General features: G+C 40.3%; 1 protein-coding gene across 1 annotated transcript in view; it reads right to left on the bottom strand.

Annotated features, from left to right (window-relative positions):
- Positions 1-567: 567 nt before the first annotated feature.
- The window catches only part of gas2l1 (growth arrest-specific 2 like 1), a 62354-nt gene continuing 43220 nt past the window's right edge, over positions 568-19701 (bottom strand). The window contains exons 4-5 of the mRNA XM_072588066.1: positions 17471-17861; positions 568-6460 (exon numbers count right to left, since the gene is read on the bottom strand). Of these exons, the coding sequence (XP_072444167.1) occupies positions 4639-6460; positions 17471-17861 (2213 nt within the window). The 3' untranslated portion in view covers positions 568-4638. The remainder of the gene's footprint in view (positions 6461-17470; positions 17862-19701) is intronic.

Here is a 19701-nt window from a genome sequence, read left to right on the forward strand (position 1 = left end):
ACCATGATTTTATTCAATGGCAAAATAGGCCGAAAAGGCCGAGCAGCCTATTCCTGCTTCTAATCCATGGTTAGCTACAAAACCTAGGATCAATAGCAAGACCATAAAAACTGAAGAGACGTGTGAAATAGTCCAGTTATAATCCGTTCACCATTGCAGAGCCCAAACACCTTTCTCAATATTCTAAACAAACTTTCAGCTCAGGTGATAGACAGCTAGGATTTTTCTTTAAAAGCTTAATACTAGTACCCCCCATCATTTTAAGATGGGAAAATTAATCAAAATTGAAAATCTGAAAATGCTGAATGCCCAATACCAACTCAGTTTGTAAAAACAGATGAAATATTCCTCAAGGCCCTGCATTTGCCCAAAATATAATTTTCTGTCCCTTTCCCCCCCCCCCAAGATCAAAATTTCCAAATATATTAACAGGATTTCTGCAAAGGAAAAGAGTTGCAGGTTATTACCAGAGATTCATTTCACAGATGATAAATAGCTTCAGACAGGAAGTTTCTATAAAAAGAACTTTATTACATTTTATTTTAAAATAATACAATGAGTGTGACCTGACTTTGAAATAAACTAAACATTTACAAATATTGCAGATCTTTGGTACAAGTTTCTTTTCTTTCATGACATTACTGGATCACAATCTCACATTTAATTCTCACTTGCTCCATTCCAACAGGACAGATCAACACACTTAATTGCAAATACTAAAAAAAATTACAACTCTCTTATGGTCCTTTACATTGTTAAAGAGTAGAAGCAAGACCTTAAGGCAAGGGTGGCAGGGAGGCAAAGCATTTGTTTTGAAGCACTGTGTAATTTACATATGCACTGCACATGTTCAAGGATCTTATCAAGAATGTTTCAGCATTTTAACCATTAATGTTAATCTAAATAAAAGCCTATAAAAAAAGTGGACAGAGGTGATCAGTGCTTTTAACGTTCCCCAAGGTTCTCCTTGTATAATTCCATTAATAACCTCAGTTAAGCTGCTCAGCCTTTAAACGGGTCACACTATTTCTGTGAATTTTATTTCCTCTCCTGTAGGCTGGAGATTTCCATTTGCACCAATTATAATTCAAAGACAAATGCTCAATTCAAACCAGAAGGGTTTCTTGTGTAACATGCTACAAGCCAATCCTGTTTGCCTTAAAGACATTAACATTTCTTATGGAAATCATGTACTTATACGCACAGGAATTGATTAAAAATAACCTTTCCTTGTCGACATACTCCTATCCGGCTCAGGCTGTTCCTGAGCCTTTGAAGTTGGAGGTACTGACAAGACAAATATAGAGCACATACAGTCTGTTGCAGCTTTCTTAAAGTGATAGGCTCAAAGCAGCTCTACCCTAAGAGTGGTAACTTTCCACTTTCAGTCTTGATCAAAATAATAAAATGGTCTCATCACTAGAAAATCAGGGGAGAAAAAAAAGTTAGGGTGGGGGAAGTGAAAAAGAAATAATGCAGGGGAGAAGGAAAACAGAATTAAGACAAAAGGGACAGTCAGAAAGGCCAAATCCTTGCATCTCTAATCAGCGGAGGGCAAAGCAGTGATTTCCTCACTTATGCACAATTCTATTCATTAGTGCCTCTTGGCAAACTGGATCTGTCAAGCCTTCCTTGCAGTACAGCTGTTCTTAAAAGCACCTGTTATGTTGACAGGCTCCAATACCAACTGCCTTTCTGGCTACAACATCCACATCCTGTGTCTTACTGTCAAAAATGGCCCAAAAATAATTCCACTCAAACAAATGTAACTGCTCATTTACACAACTCTAATAGGAGTTCTAAAGAAAGGCAAAATTCTGAATACCTGTACAAGATTTTCTTAATTAGTCAACGTTTCAAAGAACACTGTGTTAATACATGTTTTGATATGTATCAGGCTGAAAAACAGCCACCTGCAGGTGTTCAAAATCTATGACAGAATTAGTGGAGTTTCAGGACTTAACGGGCAATTTAAATATGCCACAATTAATGCATACTTACTTAGTGTCAATTTTTAAAATATCTTTAGCAGAATAGTGCTAGAAATCAGTATTTAAATATCTTAAATGATTATTCACTGGTTATGTTCATTAAAACATTTTCACCAGCTGAAATTGCATAGTTAATAACTGCATACTTAGCACTTTAATAAATACTATCATGCTAGAGAAAATCAAATACCCTACAACCAACTCCTTAAATATAAAAGGTGACACTACCTAGATTTTCCACAAGTCAGTCACAGTTTTGGACTGAGGGAATAGTTTATATTTAACACCATGCAAACAATGTACCTGCAAGTAGCAGCAATACGACTGGTTCCAAAATTAAACATAATATCCCCGCAAGACAATTTAACAAAATTTTTAATTGAATGGGTGTTGGTCAATGTGCTGGCTGTATTTGGGCTATTTACTCTGAACTCCCTTCCACAAGTCAAGTCAAAGGGTGGGGCACAAATCCTTTGCATAAATAATTAATTCACATTGTAAATTCAAATACGGAATCAGAAACTGAGAACGAGAAATGTTATCACATCAAATGGAGAGAACTGGCTGTGAGCTTCTAAAAGAACACAGGAACCTCACAGAGAGTGAGGTCCTGGTGTACTGTGGGTAAGTGAGGCCCTGGTGTACTATGGATGTCACTTGGAAGTGAAACATCTAAATCTACCTTCTAAAGGATAGGGGGATTGCTTGAAACATTTCTCACTTACTTCAACCTGGGGGTAGCAACAGAAACAGGACGTAATTTACCCCCAGAATTTGGTGGGCAAATTGTATATTCATTCATAATTAAACAGATCAAAATCACAACTTAAACACCAGGACGTTATCACAGGAGACAGCGTGTCAACAGCTACATATCTCTAATGCTCTGGCAATTTAAAAAGTTTCATCCACTGTCTGTGGACAAGTGGGATTTAGGAATAATGGTGAGAGGGAGGGGGCAACCCAAACAGGATTGTGAATAGAAGTGGCTCAATTTTAAGAAAGGTGCAATTCCTACACGTAAGTGATTTTGAAGTTTGGGATTCCACTCTATAATACACCAACTATTCGAGTCAGATACAGGGAGATAAAGATATTCCAGAACCCAGGCAGACCCCTGCTGTGCAAATTAACCTGGAGATTATATCTGACCTGTAGGATTAGTGTGCTTAATTGAGAATGCTGATCTCCCAGGGCCTCCAGGCCTGAGCTCTCACTGTCCAATACCGCTTCCTTGCCCGGACTCTCTCCGGTCTCTGCCAGTGAGCAGCAACGCTCAGCGTAGCACCAACCTCTGAGCAGAAACTGTATTCACATCGAATCCAGGGGTTAAAGTGTATTCAGTCAGGAACTCTCAATCAAACACATTAATTTTACAGATTCTGCTCAAAAACCATCCCCATTCAAACATTCTGGATCACTAAGTCTTTGCTTTTAAAAGGATTACTTTACAGAAATTAACCCTATTAAAAATTACTCAACCCATTCCAGAGATTAACCCACCGGTTAGATATGATAATTAATCAGTTAATAATTCTTTTTCAGCAGCATTCACACAGAACACCACTTTCTGCAGAGATTGAGCCAGGTGCCAGTGTACAATGAAGTGAAACTGGCTCGATAAAAAGAGTTTTGTAAACGTGCAAATGATGCAATGAACTGGTTGCTCAGAGCCGAGCCCAGGATCACTTGGTCTCTGAGATGGTTAACTCCTCACCTAGGTATAATTTAAGGTTTCTAACTTTGTCAGTTATTAACTCAGAGGATTGGGTAGTGTGTGAACACTTGACAGTTCCAGAATGTGTTGCTCAGTATAAAAGCTCCCACGTTCCTGTCCTGCCACACAACCATTCGGACTCTTGTGGATTGGCAGCACAGGGCAAAAAAAAAGGGAACATCTCAGGTCTGAAAATAAATACCACACAAGAACAAACCTTAAGGGCAACCTGTGAATTCTCTAACTTGCTACACAAACAGGATAGGTCACCAGCTACAAGATACATGATGTACTGAAGGAGAAAGTCAGACAATAAAACGAGTGGACAGGCAAGAGGTTTCGGCTGGTATTAGTTTTCTACCACCACGCCCCATCAGAGAAACCAAGAGGAGAAATGTCATTGGGCTAGGAGCTGGTCTCTCAGAGCAAGGTTGCTTTTGTATCACATTTGAAATGTAAACAAGTGATCATTTGGTTTTATTCCCCTTAAAGTCAAGCAAAATACATCCAGATTCATAACTGTTAGATTTGGTGTTCAATTTCAAAAAAGGAATTCATGGGGCACAACTCTTGGCCATTGATAGAACCCAAAATGTCCCAGTCAGAATTCAACAGCCCTGGTGACAGATGAACCCAAAGTAGAGGTGAAAGAATCTGTCCAAATCAGAGAAACCAACTGCAACAATAATCCCTGCTGCAACAAACAGTGCTGGGTAATTGGAGGATTCTAGTCATCCCATCCAATTAGATTCTCCTCCTTTCTCTTCTCCAGTCCCAGCACTAAGTATACAGGGAGATTAGGGTTTCTAAACTTGCTGTATTGCATTCAACCTGAGATGCTGATAGTCATTTGGTTCATTTCAAAATCAATACAAGTGCAAAGGAAAAGCAAAAAGTTTTAAACTGTAAACAAGGAACTTATTTGAGAAGTTAAACCCAGGACCCTTCATCCTGGTTAACCGATGGAACCACCTCTCTGGTCTCTGTGGGCGAAGGCACAAGCTCCTCTCTGGAACTGTGAAGCTCTTCATGGTGTAAGATTATTTTGTGTTTTAGCTTGCGTCTGTCCTGTAGAGAGCTGGGAGCTGATCTTGGAGACTTCAGGCCTGATTTGCAGCTGACCGGTGTGGGAATTCTCGAGGGCCTCTTTTCTGGTTGATTGTCAGTGCGTGGTCGAATCTTAGGCCGCAGCTTCATCTTGTAGACGGAAGGCACTCGGTCAGGTTTCTTTAGCCCTTTCTTGGGCCTCATTTGAACACCATGTTTGTGATGGGAATTCAGTTGGACATTAACAGATGACTCACTGGATGTCTCAATGAAGGACCCTTCACTGTTTTCGTGGCTTCGATCATCCCCTGCGTTCAAGGCAGGGATTCTGCCCACTGCCTTGCAGTCCCTTTGTTCAGTGTTTCTTTCAGTGGGGACATCCCCATTCTGTTCCTTCTCCAATTCTGCTGGGCCCCTCAGGTGCATCATATAAAACGTCTTTTCAGCTAAGGGACTCGACAGCATAGGTTCCTTTACATTCTCTATAGTTTTGAGAACATTAGATGTTGTGCATACACTTGGACACCCTCCATGCCATCCACCACCATCTGCACAGTCCATCTGACCATATCCTTCTTGGATCTCACTTACCATCGAGTTTGTGTCATGACATAAGCACCCCAACAGGGGCGTTGTGATTTTTTCAGTCACTTCCGGGAGGTGACCCTGCAGCTTGTTCATCAGGTTTACAGACGTAGTGGTGGTGGTTATGGAGCAGTATGCAGAATCAATGACCTTCTGCTCTGCTTTTTGAACTGGCTGGACTGTGGTAGCATCAAGAAACATTTCAGAAATCTCATGGTCACCGTCCTCCAATGGGACTTGCTTTGTATTTGCCAGAAATTCCTCCTCAAAGCTCCTGTAGAGTTCTTGTTCTTTACTGGAATCAAATTTCTGGGTCACACTGAATATGTCCCCCTTGCCTTCAGTCTCTGAGGGGGAGCTTGGAGTGCACCCATTTATGTCACTGCAGCCAACAGAAGACTGAGGATAGTCAGGAGAGTTTACACAAACATTTAACACATTCTGATTGTCATCATAGCACAAAGCCTGCTGAGTACTTCTGCCAGGTCGAGACAATGGTATTGACTGTCTGGATGAACAAACTTTAGGCACAGGACTAGATGATCTCTTTAAGGTCATAGATGTCTTTGCTTTGGAAACTAAAGGAGTTGGGCATTTGGTCTCTTTCTGAGCTGCATGCAAATGGTTTAAAGCTGATGGAGCAGGTGATTTAGTTCGAGAAATCCTTGTGTTTGCTTCTTTACTACTACTCACTGATTCGTCTGCACGAACCCAGGAATGCTGTCCCTCTTTCCCTCGGCTGATCAGGATAGCATTGTTGTTTTGCAACTTCCCCTTCTTTACCACAGTTGGCTTCTGGTTTGATGTCCTGTTGGGTTCTCGAGAAACACGTGCATTACTGCGTCTTTGCGGAGGGGTATCCAGGGACCTGCGTGACTTATCATGGCCCGCACTCTGGTCCGATGACTCACTCCTCCTCCTCGTTTGACCAGTCCGTTGCTTTGAATCTTGCTGCACTCCACTTCTTTGGATCATGTGTGCACCTCCAATTCGGTTTATGATCAGAACGTCATCACTCAAGGCCTTACTCTCAGAGAGTGATGTCTTCCGTCTTCCAGTTTGTGCAGATGGACTTTCATGGTCACCTGGCTGCTGTTGAGGAATTGAGTCATCTCTTTGCCTAAAAGACAGAAAATGATTTTATCCATACAATTTGAAATAAAAGATGATTGGCTTGGGATTACTGGTTCAAACAATAATCAAGTGCATGCGATTATGGTCCTGTTCACTGTCACTTGTTAACAATGTCAGAGTATAAATAACAAGGATAGGAACAAAAGCTATCCATTTGAATTCACAGTTCATTTAACACATTTTAAAAAAAGGATGGTTTCAAGTGCCACAGAAAAACTATCCAGCAAGGAGAGTTACTTAAAGACAACAGTTTTAAAAGGGGGCAGTACGGTGACTCAGTGGTTAGCACTGTTGCCTCACAGCACTGGAACTTCGGTTCGATTCCAGCCTCAGGCGACAGTCTGCATGGGGGTTGCATGTTCTCCCTGTGTCGGCATGGGTTTCCTCTGGGTGTTCCAGTTTCCTCCCACAGTTCAAAGATGCGCAGGTTAGGTGGATTAGCCACACCAAAAATTGCACTAAATGTCTGGAGATGTGCAGACTAGGTGGGTTAGTCATGGGAAATGTGGGGTTCACGGGATAGAGTGGGATGATATTCAGAGGGTCAGTGTGGACTCAATGGGCCAAATGGCCTGCTTCCACACTGTAGGGATTCTATGAAAAGGAGCAATGAGTGTTGGCTATTTTAGAAAGGAGATGAATACAAAAGAACTCAATAGTCAAAAGGCAGTTCCTCCAAAAGGTTTTGGGTGGGGTAAGGGTTAAGAAAAAAAAAATTACCAGAGTCTAAACTAATTGAGATATTCGGAGGTGTGTGCAGATGGTTGGAGTTGCGAAGGAGAAAAGTTCTAAAACTTCATCTTAAAACAAAAGGATGAAAAGTTTAAGACTTAGGAACGGGGTCAATGTAGGTCAGCAGTGATGGATTAATGTGTTGCAGGGCAGGACATGGACAATTAAAAAAAGGTTACTACAGAGTTAGATTTAAAACTTAAAACAGCTCTACAGACTTTTCTATCCAAAAGCTTAAAGTGGGGAGAGGCAAACTCACTTCTATTTTCCTTTTAAAATAATGTTGTATGAGCTGATGCTTACAGAAGATGAAGATGAAGATGAAGAACTCTAGAGTTAGGCAGGCATGAATGTGGACTTCACCAGTTTCCTCATTTCCCCTTCCCCCACCTCACCCCAGTTCCAAACTTCCAGCTCAGCACTGTCCCCATGACTTGTCCCTACCTGCCTAGCTTCCTTTCCACCGATCCACTCCACCCTCCTCTCTGACCTATCACCTCCATCCTCACCCCCATTCACCTATTGTACTCTATACTACTTTCTCCCCAACCCTACCCCCACCCTCCTCTCATTTATCTCTCCACCCTGCAAGCACCCTGCCTCTATTCCTGATGGAGGGCTTTTGCCTGAAACATCGATTTTCCTGCTCCTCGGATGGATGCTGCCTGAACTGCTGTACTTTTCCAGTACCACACTAATCTATAACAGACTAGAGTCTTGGGCTGCTTCAACAAATGGAATCACATTTCCAAACATTTACATATGGCAAACTGCCAAAACTGACCAATCTTGGCACTCTGATTCAAGGTTTATTTGCCAAATTTAGCAATAAGTCCAAGTGTTGCTTTTTCCACAGAACCAGATATATAAAACTACAAAACAGAATGACAAACATTTACAAGTTGGAAGTGAAAGAGTAGACATGCAAAAGAATGGTGGTCACTGGGATCAAAGACTAACGTATTCCCGGTGTTGGGGCAAGTATTGGATAGAAATTGCAGACTTGCACACTTGGGGTGCGGCGAGGTGGGGTGATGGTAGTGGAGAGATGTTGGGGGATGAAGGGCTCTACTGTTTCTTTGGTCCACCTCTAGTCATCCAGACGTAACGGGAAGATGCAAAAGATTGAGTGCAAGCCTGTCTTGCTGTTTGAACTATCTGCATTTAAAAATACAACATATTTCTGTTCTTCAGAATACAAAAATGGAAAACAACACAGCTAAAACCGTTTGCATATTTTTCTATTACCTGTTACATTCACACACACATGCACGAATGCAGCATGACTGAATCAATGCTTTCTGACAATACCAAGCTTTAGAAAAAGACAAGAATGGCTAGACACAAACAAGAACGTCCATGCAATCAATGTCTTCTGAAGAGGGAGTCAATTAGAAAAAAAAATAGGAAGCAGAAAAATTTAAACATTATTAATTTTCAATACGCTCAATTGAAAATATAAAACCATTTGGTCCAGATGATCATTCCAAGATGCTGGCACTGAGTCTACAAGGAGGAAGCAGAACTAAAGGCCAAGTTGTCAGCGCAAAGCAAAACACATTTCCACACCGCCTAACATCCACATACATCAAATATCCTGTAAATAAGCTTCAAATAGTGCATTGTACTGATAATTACACAGGAGGATTTAAAAAGTGACTGAACAGGAGAGAGATGAGGCTCTCTTTTTTTTAAAATGAAACGTTCAGAACAGCAATTCACAAACATGTAGGCATTTTTGTTGGTATTAATCATGTCATTTTCAACTTTGCCAGACCAATACTGTTTAACAATAGAGAAATGTATCATGCTTCAAAGTTGTGGTGACTTTCGTAGCACTGCACATGATTAACGTGAAATCTTTCATAGATCCTTGCCAATGACAGACAAACCAGGCAAAAACCAAAAACAACAAATTACAAAGTTAAATCAGAATAAGTTAGTGAATTTATCACTAGCAACATTCCTAGATGAAGCACGAATCCCCATTTGAAAGGATTTTGAGCGTCTCTGCTGGAAAGATCACTTGCCTGATTAATGACATTGCTTCATGAAACAGAAATGACCATGCCTAACAAAGACTGCAATGAATTATAAAATAACAGCTCGCAGTTCTCAGCGTTGTCAAGGTGCTTGCTTCACAAATGCAATACAGCACTGTGGGAAAAATATTCCACTTATTCTGTCATGAAGTATGAGCCAATTCAAAGGAATTGTAAAAGCATCTATTGTGTTAGAGTCAGTACTTCAAAATGAGTTATTTATTCTGCTGTCTGAGACGCAAGTCAAATCTACTTCTTTTCGTGAATACCAGCCCCAGGGGCTCGAGACTTGCTTTGACAGTTTTCTGCTGAATTTGGAGATGCTGCCTGTAGCAAAATGAATATACAAGTACGCATTAGAAAAACAAATCAACAAATTAGGTTTTAAAAAGTGGCAACAGGCCAATTCCACAGCCTCTTATGAACTAAAGTTTTAAAGAAACAAAATGAAAACAAAATGGAAAAACATTCCAGGTTCAAACCTTCAGCAGGCTGCACCAGCAGACTGGAACCATGGATAATGCTAACAGCGTCTCAGTACACAAGGCTGTCAGGAAGAGAGGCAGGGACAAGAATATATGATTAGGAATTCCAATCATTTGTATGTCTGCTCATAGATGTCTAGTCAGGAGGACTGGGCTCTGCTATCACCATTACTAGCCCTTGCTTCATGAATTAATTAATACCTACATTTCCACAGAAATTAAAAATGTAGGGATAAAGATGGGACATTTGATGGAGCAATAACATGTTTTATACAAATAGATTTGGGCTTTTAGTTGTTACAATTTGGACAATTATTTCCTGATACTAATCCATGATGAAACTCTTACTGTAGCGATGGCGTCACAATAACCTCTTGCATAAAATGCAAGCCCGGCATCAGCGTAATTCAATGCCAGCTTTTAAATGCCATTAATACAATTTCACCAAACACTATTATAAAATTATAGCTACGACGAGTGTAATAACTCTCTTCTCATGGTTCATGTAGTCATCTGCATCCTTTGATCAAATTACAGCATTACTCACTTCCTGCTGCCTATAAAGTTTCTATACACCAAATGCAGAATTGAAGTGAAAACATATTGGTTTTTGCAAACCTGTCCCCTATTCAGATATGACCGAAGACTGTTTAAACACCTTATTAAGGAACAATATAGTATTCTGTGATCACATTATTACTGGTTTTTCCAGAAGTTACAGCAGTAAATTTGTAAGAAATCCCCTTATTGCCAAACCAAAAATGTTTACCATATTGATGATAAGGTTTTCTGCACTACCATTCCTTCACCACACTACAAGAAACTACAATTGAAAGTTAATTGCTAAGTCTCTTCTTCAAGGCTGACCATTTTATCCTCCTATCAGAGATATCAACTTAGGTTGAAAACATTCACATGACGACTTGGGATATTTTACTTTATTAAAAATGACACTTATGTACATGCAAATAGATGATAACAATGGCAGTCCTCATTTAAACCCTTCTCCTTCACAGCATCAGGTCAGATCCTCATAAGAATCTGCACACAAAAGCAGCAAGAACATTTTGGAACTTGTTAATTTCCGGATACCAAGATTTCAACAGGTGCTTTCTGAAATCAGATTTAATTATACAGTTAAATGCATTCATACGCAAACTATGTAAATATTTATCAAGTCAGAACTTGCTCTTCATTGAATTTAGTTTTGCAAATGATTCAGAGTAACCAGCATGTTTCCACATTCATCCTGCTCAGATTTGGAGAAAATGTGAGAAATTGAGGGAGAGAATTCTAGATCATTTCTCATACCAGATATTGTGCTTCAAAACTCAAATTGCTAATGAAGATACTTGCATCCAATTTCCTCCTGCTCCTTGAAACCAGGGTCACTGACCAGGAAGTCAATCCCATGCATGGTGTCTGGTAGAAAACAACCAGGCTAACCCCTGATCTACCTACGTGGGCTAGCAACGCACCCCAGTCCTCACCCACCTCCCAATCACAACCGAACTACCCTTCCTGGAACATCCACCCTAAACATTCACATTAGACATTTAAACTTGCAGTCAGTGCTGCAAAAAGAAAGCAGGTTTTAGTATTCCCCCAGACGCCAGAGAACTGCAGTGAAGCTGTCAGAGGGACTCAGTTGTACAGTTACACAGCAAGGAAACAGACCCTTCAATCCAGCTTGTCCATGCTGACCAGATATCCTAAAACTAATTTAGTCCCATTTGCCAGCCTATTCATATACCCATCCAGATGCCTTTTAAATATTGAGATTGTACCAGTTCCTCTGGCAGCACATTCCATACACGCACCACTCTCTGCATGAAGAAGTTGCCCCTCATGTTCCTTTTAACTTTTTCCCGCTTTCACTTTAAACCGATGCCCTCTAGCCCTGGGGAAGAGACCTTGGCTGTTTATCCTACACATGCCCCTCATGATTTTATAAATCTCGAAAGGTCACTCCTCAGCCACTCCAGGGGGGAAAATAAAAAGTCTATTTTGGCCTCTCCCTATAACTCAAACCCTCCAAACCCTAGAACATTTGTGTAAATCTTTTCTGCACCCTTTCAAGTTTAACATCATCTTTCCTATAAAATCCCTAAAGCATGGAAGTTGGCCATCAAGTCCACACCAACTCTCCAAAAATCATGGGACCCAGTGGGGACAATTTTCATCCCAGTCTATTAAGGATGCATTCAATTCATGACATCACAAACAGTATCATTTAAATGAACGCTTGTAATAAAAGTAATGTACTGATAGACTTGCTTTCAGATCACCCAAGACAGACAATTGATTGATTAATAATTCATGCTATTGATCTGAAATGAATTAGTAGAACATTAGATTAGAAGTGCTCTGATAGAGTAAAGGTCAGACATTTTTGTTTTCGTAGGCCGAGTGTTAAATGATTTACGTTACAGCAGCCGGTAGCTTCTATGGAAAACTATTTCATAGTGACATCAATCTCAAACTCAGGAGTTGGGAAAAGGTGCAGTATATTTTATACAGCAAACCAAGAAAAGGTCGTCCATCTTTCCTATCAGTATCACAACCTTTAGCCATCCAACTGCACATTCTAAAATTTCCCTCAAAAACCTTCAGCCTCAATACATGTCCTTCACCCCTCATCTTCAAAACTATTTGCATCCCAACTTCATAACACTTACTCAGGTCTCATTTTTAATGTAGCAAAATATCCCAAGCATTAAAGTTCTATATACATGCAAATTGTTAATTTAGAAGGGCAGATACTCATTTAATAACAGACCCCCACCACCACAAAGGTGTGTGTTAAACTGTCTGTTCTTCCATCAAATTTTTACGATCTGTTCTGACACAACATGATAGTTGTGTTCTGGTGCGATTCCGTATTACAAGAAAATCAAATAACAGCAGCACCATTTAAACTGGAATTGCATTATGGCTAATATGGGTGAGGAACGCTCACGTTCTATAAATAGTGGTCTAAATTCTTTGGATGTGTTATAGCTAACTCACGTTAAAGAAACATGCAGTATAGCAGAAACAACTGTATTTCAAGTACAAATTAAATTGGGAAAGTCCAAAAAAGGGCAAAGTTGCCAGAACAAAAAAGTTGCCAAGTGCCACAATTGCTTCAATTTGAGATGTTCCCAGAATCCATGCAGAGCAAATGGGACTTGTCATTATCCCAGCTGCAACGGAGGATCACAAATGGCAATCTTAAGGCAGGAAAGAGAATCACGGTCCAGGTTTCCGCACTTAACCCAAATCCATAACCTCCTGCTGGAAACCATATGCAATAACATGTGGATTGGTGCAGAGAGTCTACAGACGGGGCACTAACTATCAAAAGCTCACATATGAACAAACTGTACCCTGGTTAACAAGGATATTGGTACCATAATCCAGCAAGATCAGGTAACTCAATCACACTCTGCCTTGAACACTGGCAGATCGGAGTATTTTGAACAGTTCTGAATGACGTACTACCAGTGGTTTACCATGGGCAGAGGCCCTAGGAATGTCAGCTGCCTACCCTCTAGATGGCATGATGGGAAGGGAGAAAGGGAGAAAATCCTTTCTAAAATGGCTGCATAGAATTAGTTATTGTTAAAGTAGTTAATAGTTTAAAAAAAGTGTAATAAACTGATTTGAAGGGGAGGTCAAACTGCAAAACTACGATAGTTAATGGGCTTGTTTGGCATAGTTTTTCTTTGTCACCAGTTAATGCTAATATTGAACACAATCATGTTCACTCCTTTGATAACAAATGGTGCATTTATGACTACTTTTATCACAGATGGACTTCTTTACAATGTTTTTTGAACCTTGCACCCTAAAAGTATTTAATAATAACCTATATACAGAAATGGCAACATGTGGAGTTTGATTTTTCTTTTAGTCAAATTACATCTACTTGGATTGAAGAGAAAATTGTCTCAAGAATAAAAGTAAAACTACAGAATTAAGGCAGGGATGGAATTGACGCTCTGTTTCAGACTTGACAAGGCATAATTTTTAGCTACCCTCATGAGAAACTGCCCAAACCAAGTGAAATACTGATTTTACACATTGCTCCCTCTCCTTTACAGCAATATAGAGTTCCATGGTCTTTCACCTGATTCAACTCCTGGACAGACAAGTTAGATTTTAAACCACTGAGGCCCAACTCCAAGATGGGCCCAAAGTGTCAACAAGCATGACACGATAATGCAGCTTTACAATCGATAAAGACATTTAATGCTTGAAAGCTACAGAAAATCCATATTTCCATAATAATCAGGGTGTTTGCTCTTTTTAAAACCAAAATCTAAAAATGAAGGAGTAAGGAGGCCCTTAATGCAAGGTGACAAGGCTGAAAAAGAGGGAGAAACTAAATAATTAAATAAGTAGCTGCCAACTTCAGAGTGATTAATCTTGAACCAAAAGGCATTTTTAATTTCTCTCAGAACAAAGGCACAGGATAAGAGATACGAAATGAAATGAAATGTGTCATACATTTGCATAAAGTGCAACACTGATTGGACAAATAGATACTTGGCAACAATGTCATTTGAAGTGGAATGTAATTGCTTTTTGGCCCTTAACAGGAAATTAGCAAGAGACAGAGCTCTTAAGCTGTTAAAGCTTTGGCCTGATCCAATTCCATTATCTTGTTCCAAATTGCAGGCGGAGATATTTTTATCAAACCTAATGACCTGTAGATATAAAGGCTATTGCTCAAAGCCTTCCTGATAAATATCAAGTGACAAATCAGTTTTTTGGATCATATGCATTATTAGGTATTAGCAAGTCCTATTACTCTTAAAACCAAAACATAGTTTCCCACTTGTCAGTATTGTATCTGCTTTACATTTTTTTATTACACAATGAAAAACATTAAAAATCTTTCAGTGGTATTGTCAATATCTCCTCTTTAATTATCAGGGTGTGGGGCTGAAAGTTGGTGTAAAAACAGGAGTTCGTAATTGGTCCCAGAAGGCTAAGAAAACCAAATAATAATTAAAAAACATTCCAGATTATGATCTACTAATTTAAACATATACATTTTACAAAATTAAATAAAATTACCAACGGCCATGATGCCTCCCCATTTAAAAGCTCTCAAATTCACTGCCTCGCAAATGGCTGCATGGGCAAGGTACTGGAGGGAAGTGACATTGTGCAATTATCCCAGTAAGAATTAGCTTCAAACAGGTCAGGAGTAACATTGAAAAGAAAAATTTGCTTGGCTGCAATAAATTGAATCCAAAAGACTATCGACTTTGAAGGCCTTTGGTAAAGGCTCAGTAAAATGGTGAGCCAGTGGATGTAATATTCCACTCTGAATTACACAGTCATAAAGTAACTGCTTTTTTTTTCAATGAGCATTCAGCTTTACACAAACGTAGATACTATATTAACTGAAGCCCAGATTCCGATACAATACCTGCCAGATTCGTCAGCCATTCAGACAACTTTTATTTTGGGAAACTTGCAATACACACTTGGACTAAGGTGAAAGAACTGAGATTGCAAATTGATGATGAATGTGATCAGAAGTTCATAAGCATGTGTCAATACTCATGGGATCCAAGGCAAAGAGCTATGTTGGAATGAAAATTGTCTAAGAGGTAAGCAGAGAGTGCTGGTAGGAGGATGGTCCTGTGACTGGAAGTCGGTTTCTAGTGGGGCTCAGCAGGACTTGGTGCTGGGGCCTGTTTGTGGTGTACATTCATGATTTACAGATGACACAAACATTAGGTGGTGTCAAATAAAGAGGATGACGACAGCTGTAAAATGGAGGAGGGGATCAATAGGCATGTAAGCTGACAGAGCAGTGGCAAATAGAAATCAAGCCAGAATAAAAAAAGGGAGGGGGGGTGGAAACCAACAAGTTCTCAACCAGACTATGAATGGTACTAGTCTGGAAAGTATTGAAGATCTGAGGAATTTGGTGTACATCCACAGATCCCTGAAGGTAGCAGGACAGGTAAGTAAGGTTGTTAAGGCAGCATAAGGGATACTTGCATTTGTTAGTTGAGGCATAAAATCCAAGATAAAAGGAGGCAATTCTGGCCTTGTATGAAATGCTGGTGAGACCACAACTGGAATACTACAACACCTTATGGGAAGGATGAGATGATAGCAGAGGGTGTGGAAAGGAGATTTACCACAATGCTGTCTAGGCTAGAGGGTCCAAGCTAAGAGGAAAGATTGGGGTAGTTTCTTGGGACCGGCAAAGTTTAAAGGGGGACTTGACAGAGGTGTAAATGATTATGAGGAGCATAGATGAAGATGGATAAGAAAGCTTCTATCCATTACTACAGGAATCAATTATCAAGGCACACAGATTTAAAAGTAAGAGGTTGAAGTCCAGGAGGTTGGAGGATATTTACTGTCCACCCACTTAGAAGGGCTGCTTGAATAGGGTGGTTGAATCAAACTCCACTAACATTTGGGCAATTATGCACTTGCATGGCCATGAATCTCCAGGGTTAGGAGCCAAAACCTGGAAAATAGATTTAGTGCAGTTAGATCTTATTGACCAACATGGACATGCTGGGCCAAATGGCCTCGTTCTGTGCTGTGAATGTCTGAGTTCATAAGTAAATCTTTCATCCTTTACCTCCCCTTGATCACCAAAAACTGTACGAATGAAATTGATGGGAAAACTAGAGCTGAAAATGTGTTGCTGGAAAAGCGCAGCAGGTCAGGCAGCATCCAAGGAGCAGGGAAATTGATGTTTCGGGCATGAGCCCTTCTTCAGGAAGCCCTTCTTTCGGCTCATGCCCGAAACGTCGATTCTCCTGCTCCTTGGATGCTGCCTGACCTGCTGCGCTTTTTCCAGCAACACATTTTTCAGCTCTGATCTCCAGCATCTGCAGTCCTCACTTTCTCCCTGATGGGAAAACTATTCAATTTGTAAGGCTCCTTTAAGCCATGGGGAACTAGGAAGATCTCAAACAGAAGAATCTGTGTCAATACATGCAGCTTGCAGAGTTTGTGTGTGGCCTAGTTGACACTACTGTAACCTGTTAAATTGCATTCAGCACTGCTAGGTCAGTTGTTCTCAAAATTTGAAGCTAGTAAGAAACTTCAGTCCATGATATCGAAATGCCATTTTTACTGGGCACATTTGTCTCCATGTGATGCCAAACTCAATATAACTGCAGTTTGAAGAATTGGATCAAAATGTACAGTGAACCGGTTCTTGACATCAGATTGAGTTTCACCACAGACCATGGTCAATCTGACAAGACCTTTAAGCACCAATGCAATTAGCTTGGAATCATCCCAAAAGCCTCCAAACATTAACAACTGCTTAATATACCACAACCATTATGTAAAATGTCCTAAAGCAAGCGTCAAAGAAAATGTCAGTGAGCAACTTAAATGTCCAAAGGCTTGATTGGAGTGGTTGACTTTAAAAGAACATTTCAATAAAAAGAGGTCAGTAGTGAGGTTTAGGGAAGGAATTGCAGTGCTTGGTTGCTGATAATGGTGGAACCATTAAAAATATAAAAAAGGTAAGAGGGGTCAGAACTAGGGACAAAGGGCTCTGAGGTTTGCCTGGCTGCAAAGGCTTGTAAATAAAAGGAGGGAAGCCATACAGAGATTTGGAAACAAGGACAAGGATTTTAAAATTGAGCTACTGCTGAATTAGGGCCCAATGTAGTTCAAATGATTAACAGATTATAGGATCCAGATGAATGCAATTGTTCAAAATCAGAACTTATACAATGAAAATATCTACATAGTTACCTTCTAGAGTTTGGAAGTCTTGGTACTGAACGATCACGTGGTTGAGGTGAAGAATTTCTTCCAACAGACGTGCTGCGTGATTGAATGGAACGCTTGTTGATCTTGTCAGTTCCACGAACTGAGTTGACAGATGGATCCTGGTATCTTTCTGTTGTTGTTTTGCTAGTTGTGTTAGTTGGACTAAATGGTCGATCAGGTCGTATGGAGTTTTGTTTCACAGTTACAAACTCTGTTGCAGATGGCGCCTTTATATCTGTTTGAACACTAAGCTCAAGCACTTTGAGTGTGTTTGAACCTTCAGAGAAGTGGCTCGGTGCAGGGCTTGGAGTTCTGGAGGTACGAGGACTCGTATTCAGGTTAGTCTTCGGAAACCTTGGTGTGGGGCGGTGTGCTGTTAAAGTCAAGAGGATGAATCTGAATTATGTAGGTACATACATCAAACAAAGAACGTGGGAGGCCCAGCAATTGGAAGTTGCAATACTCAAGACTAGAAGTAACAGAGGAATGTAACATACAATCTATAGCAGAGAAATATGACATTTGTTGCAACAGGTCTTTATATGCTACGTAAGCTCCTTTCCTCAATGTCGCTCCAGGACAAGGTGTTGGGACAAGACATTACCTAGTCATCAAAAGTGAGACTCCTGCTCATCTTTTCCTTCCCCAACCAAAGAATGGAGTAGTTAAACTGTGGTGTGTTTCTTATTGCTGCTTTAGCAAGATAAGCAAATTCAACACAAACAAAGGCACGAACCCAGGACTTCTCTGGTCTTAATGGCTCAGAGGTTATAGACCAGACCAAACCCGACTCAACCATATAAAGGAGATAATTTTGAGTGCAATGTTTTCTTTTTATTTAAGGGCAGTTGGAAGGCTCTGCATGCAATTTGATTGGTCAAACTATTAGGCTTTAAGGAAAACACTTTATTCTTACGTCACAGTTAATACAAACAAAGAAGAATTGGCATTAACTTTAATACTATCAAAATGGCTAAAATATTACTTAACTATGGATCAAATGTTCAAAAATAGCAGCTCCCATAAAAAACACACCCTTGGCAAAGGTAAATTCAGCAAAACAGATTTGCCTCCCGTGCTATCTTCTCCAGTGCAGGAGAAGGGCAGAATCTAGTAGAAGAGACTCAAAGTTGTATCGTACAGCTTCAACTCCAAAACTAACTTCAACAGACTGAAAGCAAAACTAAAACCCTGGGTCTGTGAGAGCTGACTCCACCCACTCATGCTTCATAAAAGGCACAAGGGAGACTTGTACTTGGCCTGTTGTGAATCGTGGAGTGGACAGCACACAGTATCAGCAGAATGGGAGGGTTGACCATAAGTAACTGTTCCCAACAGTCCACCACCTCTCATGGGAAGGTGGAGGAGGAGGAACAGCTCCTCTGGTGTTAACACAAAGGTGGGAAATCCTGAAAGATTGACTTGTCTCTCATTTTGGTTGCCATGGCTCAATACACTCAGGACATCAAGCTTTTAGACTAAAGTCAGGTTATACTGCAAAATGGCAACTCATCGTTTATACTTTTACTTCATTGTAATGATACCTGTCTGTGGGAATTTGATAAGATTTCTGAAATATTAGTTGATAGACTGAAGGTGCACCATGAGGCCTGATATTACACACTTGATTGGTGTCAAACAGACTAGCCCAGCACCCAAAATCTATACACTGAGGGCAGGAGAGACAGCACCAGACAGTCAGCAGTAAGAAATAGATGGACATGAAGAGGATCCAAACTTTGCTGAGCCTATTCCATCTTCTGCAAATCCACTATCCAAAACACCCTATTCCTCTCACTAAGAGGAGCACGCATCTTCTGGTTCAGCAGCCAGCTGATATCAAGTCTGACCTTCATTCCAATCATTGCCGCTTTGACACACACATTTAGAAATGGGTATTAAAAACATATCAATGAGCAGGAGCAGAGGTTGACCACAGCAACATCCAGTAAAAATACTCCACAATAAGATGTGGGTGGGCAGGCGCTGCTCTTCAAGACGCTAGAATAAACACCGAAGGGGAGAAGATTTTAAGATGATGCAAAGTGGCTTCTGAGCAGCATAAATAACACCAACTAGTAAAGCCCAAATGGTTTATTACTGTGCTATATATCCTATGCAGTCCATAGTGCTTTGCTGTAACTTGGGAGGCATGAGGCAGGGGGGGTGGTCGAGATAGAATAGCGATAAAAAAAAATAATAATAGTGTAAAT

Source organism: Chiloscyllium punctatum, chromosome 17, assembly GCF_047496795.1.
Source record: "Chiloscyllium punctatum isolate Juve2018m chromosome 17, sChiPun1.3, whole genome shotgun sequence".
Lineage (NCBI taxonomy): Eukaryota > Metazoa > Chordata > Chondrichthyes > Orectolobiformes > Hemiscylliidae > Chiloscyllium > Chiloscyllium punctatum.